Raw genomic sequence first — 18,261 nt, forward strand, 5'->3', positions numbered from 1 at the left:
TTACTTATGTGCTAGAAGGGTATTTATGTAGCTACTGAGCTACAACAGAACAAGAGGCCACACAATGTTACCCTCCAAAGAACCTCCTAGTGCATACACAGTCCTGCTTGGGTTAGGTATTGTCCACGGCTATGACCCTCTATTTCACTGGACACAACCAGTAGCCCGGTGTGCAAAGTCTGACAAGACTTATGCTAGCATTACCCTATATCTATAAAAGTATAATTTCGTACTTGATATTTCTTGAAGCTCTTAGTCTATTCCAAATACATGTGTGGGTTGCAAAGGCACTCATGCCAGCCACTATTATGCAAACTTTAAACAGAAACACCCGCTGAGGAAGTGGGAAGCGTAGTGGTAAATGGAGAAGAAGTCCATTCCTACCTGGTTGGTGAAGACATACAGGGCCTGATCCAAGATGGTGGAGGCCTTGGTGAGGAGGAGCTTCCATGCGGCTCTGGGCTCAGGGTTGGGACGGGGGAGGTGACACTGCAGTGACTTGACCAGGTGATCCACGGTGAAGTTCGCCAACTGGACAGAGACAAGAGGGACATCATAAGACAGACAGACAGAGACAGCCAGCCAAATGGGTTTGTGTTGATGTGGGTGGTGTCTGGGTTGTGTGTTGATGTGGGTGGGGTTTGTGTTGATGTGGGTGGGGTCTGGGTTGATGTGGGTGGGGTTTGTGTTGATGTGGGTGGGGTCTGGGTTTGTGTTGATGTGGGTGGGGTTTGTGTTGATTTGGGTGGGGTTTGTGTTGATGTGGGTGTGGTCTGGGTTGCTGTGGGTGGGGTTTTGTGTTGATGTGGGTGGTGTCTGGTTTGTGTGTTGATGTGGGTGGTGTCTGGGTTGTGTGTTGATGTGGGTGGGGTTTGTGTTGATGTGGGTGGTGTCTGGGTTGTGTGTTGATGTGGGTGGGGTTTGTGTTGATGTGGGTGGGGTTTGTGTTGATGTGGGTGGTGTCTGGGTTGTGTGTTGATGTGGGTGGGGTTTTACATTTACATTTACATTTAGTCATTTAGCAGACGCTTTTGTCCAAAGCGACGTACAAGGGAGAGAACAGTCAAGCTAAGAGCAATAAAAAGCATGGTTTTGTGTTGATGTGGGTGGTGTCTGGTTTGTGTGTTGATGTGGGTGGGGTTTTGTGTTGATGTGGGTGGTGTCTGGGTTTGTGTGTTGATGTGGGTGGGGTCTGGGTTGATGTGAAAGGGGTCTGTGTTGATGTGGGTGGGGTCTGGGCTGTGTGTTGTGGTGGGTGGGGTTTGTGTTTGTGTGGGTGCGGTCTGGGTTTGTGTTGATGTGGGTGGGGTTTAGTTTGTGTTGATGTGGGTGGGGTTTGTGTTGATGTGGGTGGTGTCTGGGTTTGTGTTGATGTGGGTGGGGTCTGGGTTGATGTGGGTGGGGTTTGTGTTGATGTGGGTGTGGTCTGGGTTGCTGTGGGTGGGGTTTGTGTTGATGTGGGTGTGGTCTGGGTTGCTGTGGGTGGGGTTTGTGTTGATATGGGTGTGGTCTGGGTTGATGTGGGTGGGGTTTATGTTGATGTGGGTGTGGTCTGTGTTGCTGTGGGTGGGGTTTGTGTTGATGTGGGTGGGGTCTGGGCTGTGTGTTGTGGTGGGTGGGGTCTGGGTTGTGTGTTGATGTGGGTGGGGTTGTGTGTTGATGTGGGTGGGGTTGTGTGTTGATGTGGGTGGGGTCTGGGTTGTGAGTTGTGGTGGGTGGGGTCTGGGTTGTGAGTTGTGGTGGGTCTGGGTTGTGTGTTGTGGTGGGTAGGGTCTGGGTTGTGTGTTGATGTGGGTGGGGTCTGGGTTGTGTGTTGTGGTGGGTGGGGTTGTGTGTTGATGTGGGTGGGGTTTGTGTTTGTGTGGGTGGGGTCTGGGTTGTGTGTTGTGGTGGGTGGGGTTGTGTGTTGATGTGGGTGGGGTTTGTGTTTGTGTGGGTGGGGTCTGGGTTGTGTGTTGTGGTGGGTGGGGTTTGTGTTTGTGTGGGTGGGGTCTGGGTTGTGTGTTGTGGTGGGTGGTGTCTGCGTCATACCGAGGCACATGCCAGCTCGGAGACGCTGTAGTCACACACATCCACGTTCCCCATGTCCAGGGACTGCTGGAAAAGTGAGCTGTTGCCATGGAAGTAGAGAACGTTTGAGTGGGTTATTATAAAACAGAAAAATCATCAGAAACAAATTTCATTATAATACATGACATACTTGGAGTTTGGCTCTTGCAGAAAATTGCAAGAAACTACATTCATGATACATCAATGCAAAAACAAAACAAAAAAACAAACATGTCTTTACCTGTCCACTCCATTGCACACTACAGATTCTGAAAAGGTAAAACACATAAATGGTCACACAAGAGAACTACAAATCCCTACAACATGTGAATTAATTCATGTGCATTTAGATCTTCAAGTACATTCATGTACACAAATATTGTATGACACAAATATCAGCAAACAAACAAACAAATCTACTTTTCCTGTTTTCAGAAACATAATAAAAAGTGCATCATATTTAGACTTTGGTGTCGATGATGTAATCGGTCTTACCATTGTGTGAAGTAATAGGGCACTAAAAGGAACACAAAAACACCTGTTTGTCACCTGTATGTCACCTTGTATGTCACCTGTATGTCACCTTTATGTCACCTTTATCAAACTGTATTCAGATATAAAATAAGATTTGGACAAAAGGATCCAACTGTAAAGCACAGACTAATTAACTAATGAAGCTTACCTGGAGATTCACCATGAACAGAGCGCAATCTATTAAAAAACAAAATCACAATGTATGTCATTTGAAAGCAGCATAATTTCATACTTTTGCATTGATTCATAACAGGTTGTTAAGGCCTATTGAAAAATATCACCAAAACATCTCTACATTGATACATACTCCATATCTTTTGTTAGAGATCAGTAACATACCTGCTGGAGCTGTTGATGTGAGGTCATAAATGCTCGTCCAGATAACTGGTTCCAGGGCGCCAGGTGATGATGTCAGAATGTCATTTAGTCTCTTGAAACTGTTTGATAAAATTAAAAGGCACACATTCAGCACCATGTCATGTCAATCTCTTAACACGGTCAGTCCATTTTCAAATAATTTCATTATGTTAACTTAATATTTCACTCTAGAAATCCTGCATTTGGCCAAACATTTACTTACATGGTCTGGTACAATCTACAATCCAGGGGGACCTGAAGGAAATATAAATTTGTTACAGTTTATATATTATTGCACAACACCTATTATACATATATAATATATATAATGCATATACATGTTGGTTTATGCTGTCACCACACCCAACCCATGCACCGTGTGTGGCATGAGAATGGCATGGGCCTTGTGTGGCATGAGAGTGGCATGGGCCTTGTGTGGCATGAGAGTGGCATGAGCCTTGTGTGGCATGAGAGTGGCATGCGCCTTGTGTGGCATGAGAGTGCCATGCGCCTTGTGTGGCATGAGAGTGGCATGGGCCTTGTGTGGCATGAGAGTGGCATGGGCCTTGTGTGGCATGAGAGTGGCATGCATGCCTGCAGCTGCTCCTCACCGTGGCTGCGAGGGAAGCGACGCTCTCCAGGACCTGAGGCAGGCGGTTCTCCACAGGTGAGGTGAGCAGGTAGTCAAAGACGCTGTTGATGAGCTGCTCTCGGTCGGGGAGCCCGGGCACGTTCAGCACCATCAGCTCGGCCGTCTGCTGAGGGGTCAGGACCTCCACCACGGCCAGCTGAGAGAGGGAGGAGAACAGGGTAAGGGCACCATGCAGTGTCTGATAGGTAGGTGGGTGAGGGAATGGATGGATAGACGGATGAATGGATGAATGAACTGATGAATGGATGAATAGACGGATGAATAGATGAATGGACAGATGGGCAGGTAGATGGGGAAATGGTTATGAATGGATGAATGGATGGACGGGTGGGGGGGTAAATGGTAAGGTGAGCAGATGGATGGATGGATGGATGGATGGATGGATGGATGAATGGATGAATGGATGAAGGGGGGATTGGTGGGTGGGATGAATGGATGAATGGATGAATGGATGAGCTTCCTCAGAAGGTAAAGCGTGAGCACAGTGTGGCAGTGGCAGACATACCGGGTTGAACTGTGGGTTGAGGGAGACCAGCTCGGGGATGGAGACGAACACTGAGAACGGCCCAAAGTTCTCCTTCAGCCACTCCGCACTGTTATTCGAGGCGCACGCCGGTTCTGCAAAGAGATTAGAACAGTAAAGAGACAACTGTCAACAACGCACACAGAGCATGGGGTGGAGGTGGACAACAGCAGGAAGTCATCGTCATATGTTATTAACTTCCACTATGCACTGACACCTCAGAGCTTGGAACATGGTATATCAGGGAGGGCCGTCAATCCACCAATCTACCAATTTAGCGCTAAATAGAGCATTAAAAGCGCTAAATTGTTAGCATACAATTCATACTTATGCCATCTTCAAAAAGGAAGTGATACGATGACGGGTAGGAAAGATACGAAGTGGTGTATTACCTGTTGAGTTTTTGGACAGGAAGGGCCGGATGAAATATTTCAGCACCATCATGCCATGGCTGTCGCCCATGTGACTGAACTGATCCAGCCTAATAGGTAACATGATGAAAGGTGGCACATCAAATATTATCCTCAGCACGCATACATACAGAACATCATCTGAATAACTGTGCATTCGCTATATATGTATATACACTGATACATGAGCCATCATTGTAGCTGTAGGTTTGGCACATGTGTGTCTTGTTACACAAAGTAAGGGACACTGGCTCCCCCTACTGGTAGATTGCAGCAAGTGTACACGAGGTCAAAGGTTTGTTTATCAGCGTGAATAAGACACTGACAATACAACCGTCGGGACACGTGTTCTTAATTATTTAACTGGGCTCATCTTTTAATTTCTTTACTCTAGAATACAATTCCAATAGAGTAATCTTAACCTTGATCTTGACCATGACATACAGTGAGATGTAGTACTCACACGTGCTGGTAGGTGGCGCAACTGAGCTCCCTGCTGCTGACACAGTGCAGGAAGACCCCTGAGGCGGAGGAGAGGAAGGGCCTCAGGTGGCCCGCGAACCAGGCCGAGACGACGTCCACGTCCTGCAGCTGCTGCTGATCGAGCAGGTCGAAGCGCATCTCCCTGATCACGTCCAGAACCAGAGGAACCGACGGACCGCTGAAGGTCACAGACTAATGGGGGTGAGGGAGAGAGGTGGGGTGGGGTTGGGCGGGGGGAGAATAACAGAGAAAGTGTTCTGAGTTCTAACCATTTACAAGTATTTCAATGACAGCACTGTTGTCACCTGAGAAGTATTTATTTTTCCACTGAAAAACTGTATCAGTCAGCTCTGTATCAGGTAGGGCAGAGGGAATGAAAGAGAAAAGTAGCCCAATAAGAGGATAGGTCTTTGGTGGATAGGCGTTTGGTGTGAGTCGTTTGAAAAGTTCAAGAGAGGTCACACTTCACTCGACTACCTGGATACAAATTATTTTCCCCAGTAATTGCTTTCATTTGAAAACGGCTGGAGACGAGGCTTTGTGATACTGCTACATATGTACAGTCATAAGCCACTGCACATTGCTGATACACCAAAAAGGCTTATGAAAATATAGTGATATGGTGTTTACCATGTTCGATAGGATGCCAAGTGCTTCATCCAGGACTGCAGAGGTTTTGGTGAGAAGCACCTTCCACGTCTCCTTAGAGTAGGCCATGTTGCTGGACAGCTTGCATTGCAACAGTGAGACAAGGTCTGCCGCAGTGAAATCTCCCAGCTTGTCAAAGAGAAACATTAAACCATTAATTTAAACAGTGGATTCACACGTGCAGGTCAAGGTAACACTATACTTGCACCCTGCTTCATAAGACTGACATAACCATGTCATAAGCATGTTATCGCAGATGTCATACACGTCATGACAACTGATGTCCAATGATTTGACGGTGTCTGCTAACCATTACTGGTAATTGCCATGACAACGCTTTGAATTTGCTGTGCCATAACAGCTTAATGTCACATGACATTACGCAGACGGTTTACCGACTATTCCCGATTATGGTGACATTACACTGTTACATCACTGGACACTGATTGTTATGACTATTTATGATAGCATATGGCATCTGCCATGACAAGATCATGACGTGGTTATGTTAGTCTTGGGTTCAAGGCTCACCCAATCAACACATCAGCAGATTACATGTGTCTGTGGAAAACTGTATTGGTGTATTGGCTTTAACATGTTGGCAAAGGAGTGAACTCACATGAGCACAGGCATACTGTTCCACACTGAAGTTGCACATTATCATTCCACCCCCAGCCCCCAGGTGGCTCTGGAGCACAGAGCTGTGGAAGCAGCATCAGAGAGGAAGAACATGATAGATCAATAAGCATTCTTCAGGAACAACAACGTTTTCATCTGTCCATCTACAGAGACATTGATAAGAGGTTAAATCCCTCACTCCAAGAAAAAAAAGGTTCTGTTCTCTTAATGGTACCACTTAGAACACTTTTAAAGGACTATTTAAAACCATTAAACCCTTTTTTCTTAGACTGAGTTATGGCTTCACAGTGGGGCAGACATGATAATCACAATGCGCCAACTGTAGGATTAATCAGTTAAAGCAATTCATTATGTTGAGATGGAATTTTCCATCATGTGAAGCATGTTGACATTAAGTACTCTATTTCCATTTCACCAGACCTACCTGTCAATGCCTTCACATACTCGAGAGTCTGCAAACACAAAATATAATATTGATGAATTCCTTGAATATGAACATATTTGACTATTAAGAGCTATATTGTACATATGAACAGGAATGGAAACCTGTGATATTTAACAACTTACCATTAAATGGTGTGATTGGACACTAGAAACAAAAAAATAGATAAACATTGTATTACTATGTTGCATTGGATTATTACAATTACATTATAATTCATCTCGAGGTTAAACTGTGTGGTTTTTAGTTTTAGTTATTTATGGAAATGTTAAATGTGACTATTAAAAAAAAGCGACTTTAATTCAGTCTGAGCTTACGGTCAGGTCCACTGGCAGGCAGTCTGTTCAAAAGAAAGAACAATGGCAGAGACTCAGAAAGGAGTTGATGTCTTACAGGTGTCATTCAAACGATCGCCTATCACACAAAAGCCATTAAGTAAAAACCCCTCACCTCTGGGTGATGTTTGCATCAGGTCGTCTATCGTGGCCCAAATGAGAGGCTCGATCTCCGAGGCTCGTAGGGCAAGACCTTATAAAGCCTCTCAAAGCTGAGGGAGGGAGGGAGGGAAATAGTCAAGCGTATTAAACTATTTTCTTAGCGCACAAGCAAAATGCTGTCTAGTTGTTTACTAGTTCACTTGTGAAATGGACAACTTTTATCACAGGTTTCACCTTTTACCATCACCAACTTTGATTGCATTACTGAATTGACAGAGAAGGGCTCTGTTTTATGTACAGTACTACTGTTAGCACGTTAGTATCTTTTTTGTCCTCTCCAAGTACAGTACTACTGTTAGCACGTTAGCATATTTTTGTCCTCTCCAAGTATAGTACTAGCAATATTCTTGTGGACGATTGCAAACTGACATAGCTAACTGCTAGCATTTAGTATTGTACATTGTACAGAGCCCTTCTCTGTCAATTCAGCAAAGTCTTTTTGTCCTCTTCAAGTACAGTACGAGCAATATTCTTGTGGTTGCTTGCTGTACATGTGGTACATTTGAACTAAAAAGAAATTTTCTGTACGTTTGTTTCTGAATTTCACTTACAGGGCTTCATAGCTGTCGCAAGGTATCATGACCTAAAATGAGACAAAAAATGGGTTTATGTGAAATCGACAATTTGCACATTAAGTTAATAAAAATCAACACTCCAGTCTGTTCAAAGGAAGTTGACCTCACTTTATATAATGCCTCTTTAGGGGTTTTGCTCTTGATACTTAATTGATAATCACAAAATATCTTTTACATTAGCACATGACATTACTAGATGTACTTCGAGTCAGCTTTAGAAGCTTAGCATTCATGTTAGCAATGTCTTGCTGCACGCCTACATGACCCACATTACATATCATTTTGTGTGACTTGCTTAGGTACACTTGCAAAGTGGGACCAAGAAGGCGTTTCAATCTCTTGTACCTGTTTGGAGAGTGCGACCAGGTGGTGAAGGACCTCCGTAAGCTTCTGTCCATTTGAGGTCAAGCGGTCAAAGACGACGTTGATGACCTCGACCTGCCCCGGGAGGCCAGGGAAGCGACGGACCATCAGCTCCGCCGTCTGACGTGGAGACAGGAACTCCAGTGCTGACAGCTAGGAAGGGAACACAAGGAAACAGGGAAACCGTCAGAAAACAGAAATGATGTATTGAAATGCACAATGTCAAGATCCATGGCTACTTACCATCTAAAAACAAAATCTGTTATAAACACTAATTTTGTGTAATTTTGTAACAAGTACGAAAAAAGGAAAGAATAACATTCACAGAAACAAACACCATCTAAGGTCCACTTCTGCGTGTCTGTTATCTGTTGAATTCTAATGTACACTGTCAGATTAAAAAGACTACTTCCTAACTGAGTAAATGTTACACCCTAGACATTGCATCACTGTTTTTGGACTGATTTTGTATTTGTAATCAATGCGAAATAATATAAATACACCATTCAGTCTGCACCTATGGCCAGGTACAACAGAATCACTGCTTGTGCAACTATCATGGGTTTATGAGAGAAAAAATCCTAACTAAGACCCTTACTACCATTTGAGGATAGCACTGTTAGATATAAGATATCAGATAAGTCCGATGCAGAACGTACTGGACGGAAGTGTGCGTTGAGTTGGAACAGGTCACCGAGGCTCAAAAGGCCTGAGAATCGCCCGAGGTTGTTCTGCAGCCATTCCACACTGTCATTGGAGAAGCATGCTGGGGGAAAATAGAACAAGACAATAAAGGGTTTATTAAGGGTTTATAAAGGGTTTATTTAGGGTTCATAAAGTGTTTATAAAGGGTTTATTAAGCGTTTACCATTCAAATGTATGCCTATGTTTAATATTATGGGGGATACACGTGGATTTGAGGATTGTCATGTTTATACTGCGTGTATATAGATGTACTTGTTTGGTTAATCAGAGCAATCGGACTATGGGACAAGACAGGCTGTCATTGCATACCTGAGGTGTTGGACAGGTAGACCATGATGAAATCGTTCAGAACAGTCTCTCTGCGTCCCTCATCCATGAGATCGAAGCCATGGCTGAACACAGTCACCCTGGGGCAAGAGCAACACCACTTAAAATACCACTTAGGATACCACTTAAAATACCACTTAAGATACCACTTAAAAAGGAACTTAACAGTATAAGTGAATGGGCATTTTTGACTGGTAACTGTGATACGGTATGTCACGCAATTTGATATTTCATAACGTGACATTGCATAACGTGACATTGCATAACATGACGTTACATAACGTGACATTAAAGAACATGACGTTATGTAACGCGATATTACATAACCTGACGTTATGTAACGCGATATTACATAAGGTGACGTAAAACATTGTAGCAGATCATATAAGAATATGTGACATCATATCCCATTACGTTGTCTCACGTTAATTTCAAGGTTAATTAATTCAACGTACATGTGCTGGTACGTCCCACAGCTGAGGTCTTTGGCGAGGCAGCGCAGGAAGTCTGGCGAGGCGGAGGGCAGGAGCGGCGCGAGGCTGTCCTTGAACAGAGCTGTGGTGAGGTTAGCCTGCTGCCACTGATCAGGGGTCAGCCTGTCCAGCCGTATCTCCCTGAGAGCATCCAGGGCCGCGGACGCAGAGGGGCCGCTAATAGACAGAGACTGCAGGGACACAAAACCAGAACAAAACTCACAGAAGGTTTTTATTTATGTGTTTTATGTAATTTGATGTGTTTTATGCAATTGTTTTTATTTTATATAATTTATATATTTTTGTGTTTTATGCAATATATGTTTGGATGTATGTCAGGCAACACACAAAGTCAACTGCATATAAACTAAGGCTAATTTAATAACTTTAAAACCATTTAATACCATGAGCAAGATCCTAAGCGCAAACATGTGTGGGTCAGCTCAATTTTCCCACACAATAGATTTAGTTCATGAGCGACGGACTTTGTTTGGTGCTTTTCTCATTTGCACGTCAATGAAATTGGGGCACTATGTCTGCTGGTTGCAGTGTTGGCATTGGGCTGCCCTTAGAGGAGGGAAGAAATCCAGCAGTGTAAGATATTCATACCTTGTTTGAGACCATGTGGGAGAACATGATGAGAGCTTCATCCAGAACTGCAGAGGTTTTGGTGAGGAGCAGCTTCCAGGTCTCCCTAGAGTAAGTCATGTTGCTGGACAGCTTGCACACCAGGAGCTGGGCCAGGTGTTGTGCAGTGAATCCTGTCAGCTGTGGGTGCAGACACGTAAAAAGTAAGCCACACAGACAGAGTTAAGAATCAAACATCTTTTCACTTTCAAAGCAGTTTTTCCTCCAAGATATTTCTGATTTGACTCTATGCTAACATATGAATAAGACCAAAGTTTTGTTTATACACAAACTCCGCAGTTAATCCTGGCATCTTTACAGAGGGAAGGTAAAGCACTAGTTCAAAGACATGCGCATGTTTTGTTAAGTACAAGTTCAAAACCTGTATGATTCATGAACTATGTGGAAATGAACTTATTATCCTTACTTCTGTGCAGGCAAAAGTCTCTAGACTGAAGCCACAAAGGACTTCAATTCCTGCTCCAGTCTCTAGATGGTGCTGTAGTTCAGAGCTGTGGAGTAAATCAAATCCATTGAAATCGAATCGAATCATAATTCTCAGGCATATTATGAATTGGAAATGTATAATGTACAATTGGAAACATTAGTATGGAGAGTCCAACAACACATCAATGCACGGGGGCAAATACTTGAAAGGAAACAACATACCTGTTCACTCCGGCACACATCATGGTCTCTGCAAAGGTTGTACATAATATATGGATTTCATTTACAATGGAATTAAATTATAATAGCTTATGAATGTAAGACCAATACTGCTGCAGAACACAAAACTTACCGTTTACCATGATCACAGGACACTGTGAAAAGAGGTTTGGGAAACGATGTCAAGCAAAAGGCATACAGTAATATTAATGAATTCATATTTTTTTTTCAAATTAATGTAATTAATGATGTGCACACTTACCCTTCCAGTTTCAGGCATGCAATCTGCTCAAAATAACAAAACAAATGTCATGTGACTTTGATACATTCGTCAACATTATGACCCATTTAAATGTGAAATTTAAAAAAAAATCATAAAGAAATGACATAAATACTGTAAATTCAATTGTTCAATCCTATATCTCAGTACATTCCCACTGGAGATTAAATGGAGTATTTGCATCAACAACAAATAAAGCTAAAGCTAAAGCTAAAGCTAAAGCTAAGGCTAAAGCTAAAGCTAAGGCTAAAGGTAAAGGACTGGTTATTTAACAGACGCTTTAAATCCAAAGCGATGAACAGACAACCTGCAACGATCGGGAATCAAACCCAGGTCGCCTGTGTCGCTATCCACTGCACCACCGCGCCCACAATTACACTAAGAAAATGTTTCACACATTTCCTCATGAATGTGAATTCATTTGGTAGGCTTACTAACCTGCTGGAGCGGTCTGCATCAGTTTGCGTATGGCTGCCCAGACCAGCGGCTCAGTCTCGCCGGGAACAGATGACAAGGCCAGATAGAGCCTCCCAAAGCTGAGACAAAAAAGGGAAGAGAGGAAGACAACTTGCAATATCTGCACTGATACGGTACTGGTACCATGTAGAAAGATCTGTTATATCTGCACTGATACAGTACTGGTACTATGTAGAAATATCTGCACTGCTACGATAATGGTACTACATTTACATTTAGTCATTTAAATGTTTACATAAGGAATAAAAAGTGCAGGAATGTAACTACTGTAAGTGCAGGAATGTAACTCTGTAAGTGCGAGTTAAGTACTAATTAGAGGAGATAGCATTAGGAAGGAAAGATAAGGAGAGGTAGAGGAAGGGTACTATGTAGAACATTCAGAAATATTTAGAATATGTGAAAAAAAAACGTGTTAGCACTAAAACATCTCTGCCAACGGTTTGGGTCAAAGTTCACTGGAAGACACAAGCTCTGATGTTTACTCACATGGTTCTATATGAGTCACATGGAACCATCACCTTGATGTAAAACAAAAACAGAATTAGGTCAAGTCGATCTTTTTAAATGTAGATTAATGTACGTAAATCTATACATCTGTAAATCTTGACTTAAGTCTGTGATGTGCGCGCCATAAAGGCAGTCATGTGCTTCTAGGGGAGCAAACCCAGAATCTGGGCGCTTCTTATGTAAACACCATTTACACGTATTCTTTTCAGCTATCAATAAATCACTCAAGCTATTAATCAATCAATCAATCAATCAATCAATAAATGAATCACTTAATTTATCAATTGACACGCTACTGAAGGCTGTAGTGCACAACATTCGAGTGTCAGATTAGAGTTGAAACTACTGAAATTACATTGTTTTCATGAACATTGTAATGATAGAAGATATAATATAATATATAACATATTTAAGAAATATGACTCTATTGAGAGTGGGGTTGAATCCCCTCATGGCTGTGATTCGCCCGTAATCACCACAGGCAATCACAGGAAGGCTACCTCTTCAGAGAGCATCATAAGATGGCGGAGGAACTCAGGGAGGTCTGTGGCACGCGGAGGTTGTGTCAAGGTGTCAAACACTTTGTGGATGGCCTCATCTCTGTTGGGAAGGTCAGGAAGAACAACCAGCTCAGCCAACTGTCTGGGGGAGAGATAGTCCAAGGCTGCCACCTAGAAGAAAGAAAGAAAGAAAGACACAGAGAGAGAGAGAGAGAGAGAGAGAGAGAGAGAGAGAGAGAGAGAGAGAGAGAGAGAGAGAGCGAGAGCGAGAAAGATAGAGAGAGAGTGAGAGAGAGAGAGAACAGGGTGACATTTTTTTGGTGGGAAAATGGAAAAACATAACAAAGCCAGTCCCTTTGTGATCAACTCTGTCACAGCTATGCTGTTATTTGGAACAAAAAAACACTCTTTCTAATATTGTATTGTTTTATCATTCACTGACTGAGTAAGAAAGGATATTAATATTAAGAATGTAAAAAAAAATTCAAAGCGAATACTACACAATTAAATGAATACGAAAGAAATCACAGCACGTGATATAAAACCCCTTTTCATATAGGTCCTTTATAATTACATTTTGCCCAATTAAACTTGTATGCATAATCACTCTACAACAAACACTGCACTTAAAATAAAATCTTTAGGTAACCTACTGGATCGAAGAGGTTATTAAGTGTGAGAAGACCCTTGAGAGGCACAAAGACGGAGAATCGGCCAAAGTTGTTGAGAAGCCATCCCACACTGTCATTAGACCTGCACGCTGAATCTGAAAACCAGGCAAAATTCAGAGGATCATTTCAGTGCCATTTCATAACACTATGTTAAAGGTACAGTGTGTAGCTTTTAGTGGGTTGGGTTCTGGTAAGCAGATATCCTGAAGTAAGGCTGGGAGTGCCTGAGCAATGGTTTTCTAGTGTGCTAATACCTGAGGTGTTTTTGGCCAGGAACGTTTTGATGAAGAAGTCGACGAAGCCCTCCTTGCGTGGCTCAGGGATGTGGTCAAACTGCTGACTGAACTCTCCCACTCTGTAAACAAGAATTGAATGAAAAAGACAGACAGAAAAAAAGAAAGAAAGAAAGAAAAGAATGAGAATTTTAAAGAAAGTAAAAGTTGTAGTCGCGACTGATTTCAATGTCACAATATGGACATTAGCTTGTTTAATAAAACAGGTATAAACATGTAATTATGTAATCTACACAATATGTGAGAAACACTACATAACATCATTGTATAATGTTAATATCAGACATACATGCCATACATCATATCATATGGTATTGAATTGCATAATATCAGACTGTATCACAATATTTCACGAGATATCATGCCATACTGCCCCACACTGTAATGTATCATATCATATTGTATCATGTGTGTCAATACTTCACATACATGTGCTGGTAGGTTTGACATGTGAGGTTCTTGCTGCTGACACACTGCAGAAGGCTTCCTGAGGCGGAGGATAAGAATGGACGCAGGCCGTCACCAAACAGTGCGGAGATGAAGTCCATGTTGCTCCATTCCCCTGAGGCAATCCTGTCCAATCGGATCTCTCCGAGCACGTCCAGGACATTGGTTATGGATGGACCGCCAATTGCCAGTGACTAATATCAAAGAAAACAGCCGTTTGAGCTTTTAGGTAAGGTAGAAAGCTGGGAACTTAATAACATTACATAAATAACAACAACATAACAACAATATTAGAATATCAGGGCATGGTGAACAGTTGTCAGGAAGTTAAATCAGCATAAATTCTTCATACACACAAGGGATAACACATATTTGATTTGTTTCACAAATAAATGTTTTAGACTTAAGTATCATGGCTGTGGTGTGGGCTGCACCTTGTTGGAGACCACGTGGGAGACCATGATGAGAGCTTCATCCAGAACTGCAGAGGTTTTGGTGAGGAGCAGCTTCCAGGTCTCCCTAGAGTAAGTCATGTTGCTGGACAGCTTGCACACCAGGAGCTGGGCCAGGTGTTGTGCAGTGAATCCTGAGAGCTGTGAGAGCTGAAGTGAAGCATATTTGCAATCAGTCAATCAAACAACTAACCAATCAATCAACTGACCAACCAATCAATCAATCAATCAACAAACCATTGACCCAACAAACCAATTAATCAGTTGACTGATGAATTAATGCATGAATAAATTAATAAATGAATGAATCAATCAATTGATCAATACATCTTTCAAGCTCTTAATCAATCAATCAATCAATCAATTAATGAATTAATCACTGAATTTATCAATTGACTCAACCACTTACTTCCGCACAGGCAAATGTCTCCAGACTGATGTTGCAAGGAATGCTTCCAGAAGCCAAGTGTGACAGCAGCTGATGACTGTGGGGAGAGATCACTGGATTAGTGTAAAGTTATAAGAACTGATGACTGTGGGTACAGAACACTGGATGAGTGTAAAGTAATAAGAACTGATGACTGTGGGGAGAGATCACTGGATGAGTGTAAAGTAATAAGAACTGATGACTGTGGGTACAGATCACTGGATGAGTGTAAAGTAATAATAGCTGATGACTGTGGGTACAGATCACTGGATGAGTGTAAAGTAATAATAGCTGATGACTGTGGGGACAGAACACTGGATGAGTGTAAAGTAATAATAGCTGATGACTGTGGGGACAGAACACTGGATGAGTGTAAAGTAATAATAGCTGATGACTGTGGGTACAGAACACTGGATGAGTGTAAAGTAATACGAACTCATACGTCTTCATGTTCCATTTGCTCACATGTCTATCACAAAAATCAATGAGTGAAATGAACCCATAAACATTATCCCTGTTTGCCAAATACACCGGGACAGAAGGTAGAGGTAGAATCGGTAGAAGAGCTAAAAGAGTACAAACCTGTTGATGCCAGCACACACTCTGGTCTCTGTCAAGTGTGAGAATGTAAAAATGTTACAAAATGAATTAATAAAAGAAAGAATTAAAAAATGAACAAACAAACAGCGATGCAGGTATCGATGGCTTTGTTCATGAGGTAGCGTGTTCTTAAATCTGATATTTTTCATCTCACAGCAAAGAGGAAAACTGGGAAACTGCAATGCAGAATAAACTTACCATTAACATGGGTGGAGGGACACTAAAATAAGGGGAAATAAGCATTAATTAAGTGACTCAAAATAATATTTTCTTGTAATGATTATAAAATCCACAAAGTAACACATATCATTTGACAGTCATTGTTAATCCAGTCACTACAAATGGCTGGTAGAATAACATTGGGAATGAGTGCAACAACCACACTGTTATATTTCAAGGCAAGATGCTTATTTGGTGATAAAATCCAAACTCACTGAAGCTGGAAGAGGCAGCTGGCAACCTGTTTGAAAAAAAACAAACAAACAAAAACAAAAACAAAAAACAGTGGACCAAGGTCAGTGGACGGCATAGTGTTTAAGCCTGAAATTAATCATTTGAACTAAATTCTGCTTGATCCTAACAAAACTTAAGGGAGAACATCTATGTTTTGGACTATAGTATAACTTTATTAGCTATATGATGTGAGTGTGACTGTTTTGAGTTGCATTACCTTGTGGTACTGAGGGCATCAGCCTCCTGCTTGCGTCAAATACAACAGCTTCTAGTTCAGGTGTCAAAGATGGCCGGGCTTGATAGAGCCTTCTGAAACTGTAAGACAGAGAGAGAGAAAATGTCTATGTAATAAAACCTATTAAGTATCTGGGAAAATGCCTACCTGAAGAAACCAATTTTCCCCAACCATGGCCAATTACTTTGTTGTCATCATCAGCGGTTTGAAAATTGAGAGTTTGTGAGCACGTGTTCACCAATTTACTTTGCTGAAAAGAACAGCTTGCAGGGTCACATAATGGACTGTTGATCCTGTTACGACCCTGGCGGGTCTAGGCCCCACACTGTGAGATTTGCATGCCTGTTCTGTCTCTGTCTTTACAGCAGGTGATTGGAAACAGGTGTATCCTTGATTGACTGGGCTACAAGAGCCCTGATCAGACGGCAGTCGGGAGAGCGTTGGATTCCCGGCATTTGGTTATCGTTGGATAGATTGGATTTGGATCGTTGGTTTTGGATACTCGTTGGTTTTGGATTGGTCGTTGGATTTTGGATTATCGTAGTCGTTTGGTTATATTGCCATTTAACTGACTTTACATTACATCTTTGGTTTCTATTCCCAACACTGACATTCACCACACGTTTGCCTATAATTATTAGATAAATATATACTTGTAACCATTAATAAATAACTTATATTATTATTATTATGTCTCCCCTTTATGTTTCATGCATGTGAGCCGTGCACGTAACAATCCGGTTGTGTAGATAATTCAGTCAGGGCTTACATGGACTGACAGTTCTTATATTGACAGAGGCGATGCACTGTTTTCACACGCCACTCAAAGTTAAAGAGAGTGATTTGCTTTGCTTGCATGTGAATTTGGTGTAAATTCTGGTGGGAGAAGAAGCACAGACCCCTCTCTCCAAACATATTGTGTCTATGGATTTGCATGTGAAACAGTTAATGAAAATAAATGTTAACGACAAGGGTTCATCTAGTCTAAAGAATAGCCCCATTGGATCTAATAATAAATTAACTGAAACCAATTCTCAGTATACTTACATTGTTTGATAGGATGGACACGGTATCTGGATCTATGAAACAAGGACAAGGAAACATTTGTATATAACATGTTCTTGTAAAATCTCAGAATTTTGTCTCACTCCAACTCCAACACGACGCTTCCCTTCCTCATCTGTATTGTAACTGCATTGACGGAAACAACTAGAACACCCCCTGACAAGAAGGTGTATTCTAATAAACTTCTAATATAATAATGTATTTGTTCTCTTTCAACAAAGTTAAAAACCAGGAAGCTGAGCTACAACTACAGCATACATACGCCATCATCCTCTTCTTCATCAATGTACAGTAATTACTGCACTGATAAGGAGAATTATAACCCCTGATTTACCTCTTGTGAGAGCAGGACGAGTTGGTGAAGGACTGCTGGGAATCCCCTCTCCTCCGGAGCTTCCAGCAGGTGGTCGAACACGCGGTTGATGACCTCCTCCGTGTCCGGAAGTGTGCGTGGGGGCGCGGCCATCAGCTCGGCAGTCTGTCGGGGGGAGAGGAGGGCCAGTGCGGCCAGCTGGGCAGACGGGGGAATTATGGGATGGACGTGTTTAGAGAAACTAGGAAAAGCCAGTGAACGTTTTCATTTAAAAAAAATTATCACTTAGCAACTGCTGAAAGAACAAGGAGAAGAAGCAGAGCCAGTGGCCCTGAGTTAGCGACAGTCAGCAATCTCACTGTTCAGTAAAGCTGGTCACAATGGATCAAACAGTCATAGCCACACCTCAGTGTGTTATTATTTGCGTTCGTATATATATATAAGATTATCAAATAACTAAAGACTCCCAGTGAAGACAAACAGAAATCAAATAAGTACAAAATACAACAGTAAAGTTTGTAAGCTCTCAAAAAGGCTCGAAACAAAAGCTTTATAATCCAATTGGTCCAAT

General features: G+C 42.1%; 2 protein-coding genes across 2 annotated transcripts in view; both read right to left on the reverse strand.

Annotated features, from left to right (window-relative positions):
- Nucleotides 1-7,206, reverse strand: LOC116219041. The gene is made up of 18 exons (XM_042703424.1): nt 7,188-7,206; nt 7,055-7,077; nt 6,863-6,884; nt 6,720-6,747; nt 6,276-6,357; nt 5,639-5,785; nt 4,989-5,200; nt 4,508-4,596; nt 4,098-4,210; nt 3,552-3,728; nt 3,164-3,195; nt 2,923-3,020; nt 2,732-2,760; nt 2,545-2,566; nt 2,291-2,318; nt 2,032-2,110; nt 385-531; nt 1-39 (listed from the first exon to the last, which is right to left on the reverse strand). The coding sequence occupies exons 1-18, from the start codon at nt 7,204-7,206 to the stop codon at nt 1-3; spliced, it is 1,386 nt and encodes a 461-aa protein (XP_042559358.1).
- The window catches only part of LOC116219042, a 14,688-nt gene continuing 3,156 nt past the window's right edge, over nt 6,730-18,261 (reverse strand). Inside the window, exons 9-36 of the mRNA XM_042703425.1 lie at nt 17,712-17,888; nt 17,360-17,391; nt 16,295-16,392; nt 16,059-16,084; nt 15,823-15,844; nt 15,607-15,634; nt 15,007-15,082; nt 14,580-14,747; nt 14,128-14,339; nt 13,660-13,760; nt 13,388-13,500; nt 12,735-12,905; nt 12,214-12,245; nt 11,689-11,786; nt 11,233-11,255; nt 11,104-11,125; nt 10,974-11,001; nt 10,732-10,816; nt 10,287-10,445; nt 9,660-9,868; nt 9,187-9,284; nt 8,832-8,938; nt 8,155-8,325; nt 7,786-7,817; nt 7,188-7,284; nt 7,055-7,077; nt 6,863-6,884; nt 6,730-6,747 (exon numbers count right to left, since the gene is read on the reverse strand). Of these exons, the coding sequence (XP_042559359.1) occupies nt 7,215-7,284; nt 7,786-7,817; nt 8,155-8,325; nt 8,832-8,938; nt 9,187-9,284; nt 9,660-9,868; nt 10,287-10,445; nt 10,732-10,816; nt 10,974-11,001; nt 11,104-11,125; nt 11,233-11,255; nt 11,689-11,786; nt 12,214-12,245; nt 12,735-12,905; nt 13,388-13,500; nt 13,660-13,760; nt 14,128-14,339; nt 14,580-14,747; nt 15,007-15,082; nt 15,607-15,634; nt 15,823-15,844; nt 16,059-16,084; nt 16,295-16,392; nt 17,360-17,391; nt 17,712-17,888 (2,358 nt within the window). The 3' untranslated portion in view covers nt 6,730-6,747; nt 6,863-6,884; nt 7,055-7,077; nt 7,188-7,214. The remainder of the gene's footprint in view (nt 6,748-6,862; nt 6,885-7,054; nt 7,078-7,187; nt 7,285-7,785; nt 7,818-8,154; nt 8,326-8,831; nt 8,939-9,186; nt 9,285-9,659; nt 9,869-10,286; nt 10,446-10,731; nt 10,817-10,973; nt 11,002-11,103; nt 11,126-11,232; nt 11,256-11,688; nt 11,787-12,213; nt 12,246-12,734; nt 12,906-13,387; nt 13,501-13,659; nt 13,761-14,127; nt 14,340-14,579; nt 14,748-15,006; nt 15,083-15,606; nt 15,635-15,822; nt 15,845-16,058; nt 16,085-16,294; nt 16,393-17,359; nt 17,392-17,711; nt 17,889-18,261) is intronic.

The sequence above is a fragment of the Clupea harengus genome, chromosome 24, assembly GCF_900700415.2.
Source record: "Clupea harengus chromosome 24, Ch_v2.0.2, whole genome shotgun sequence".
NCBI classification, from domain to species: domain Eukaryota; kingdom Metazoa; phylum Chordata; class Actinopteri; order Clupeiformes; family Clupeidae; genus Clupea; species Clupea harengus.

Bases quoted from the DNA above. Each gene is read 5' to 3' on its own strand.
- LOC116219041 (XM_042703424.1), bottom strand. The intron at 4,211-4,507 runs GTAATACACCAC...ATCTCTTTGCAG, and splicing joins CCTGTCCAAAAACTCAACAG to AACCGGCGTGCGCCTCGAAT. The intron at 2,761-2,922 runs GTATGTTACTGA...GTTTTTTAATAG, and splicing joins CACATCAACAGCTCCAGCAG to ATTGCGCTCTGTTCATGGTG.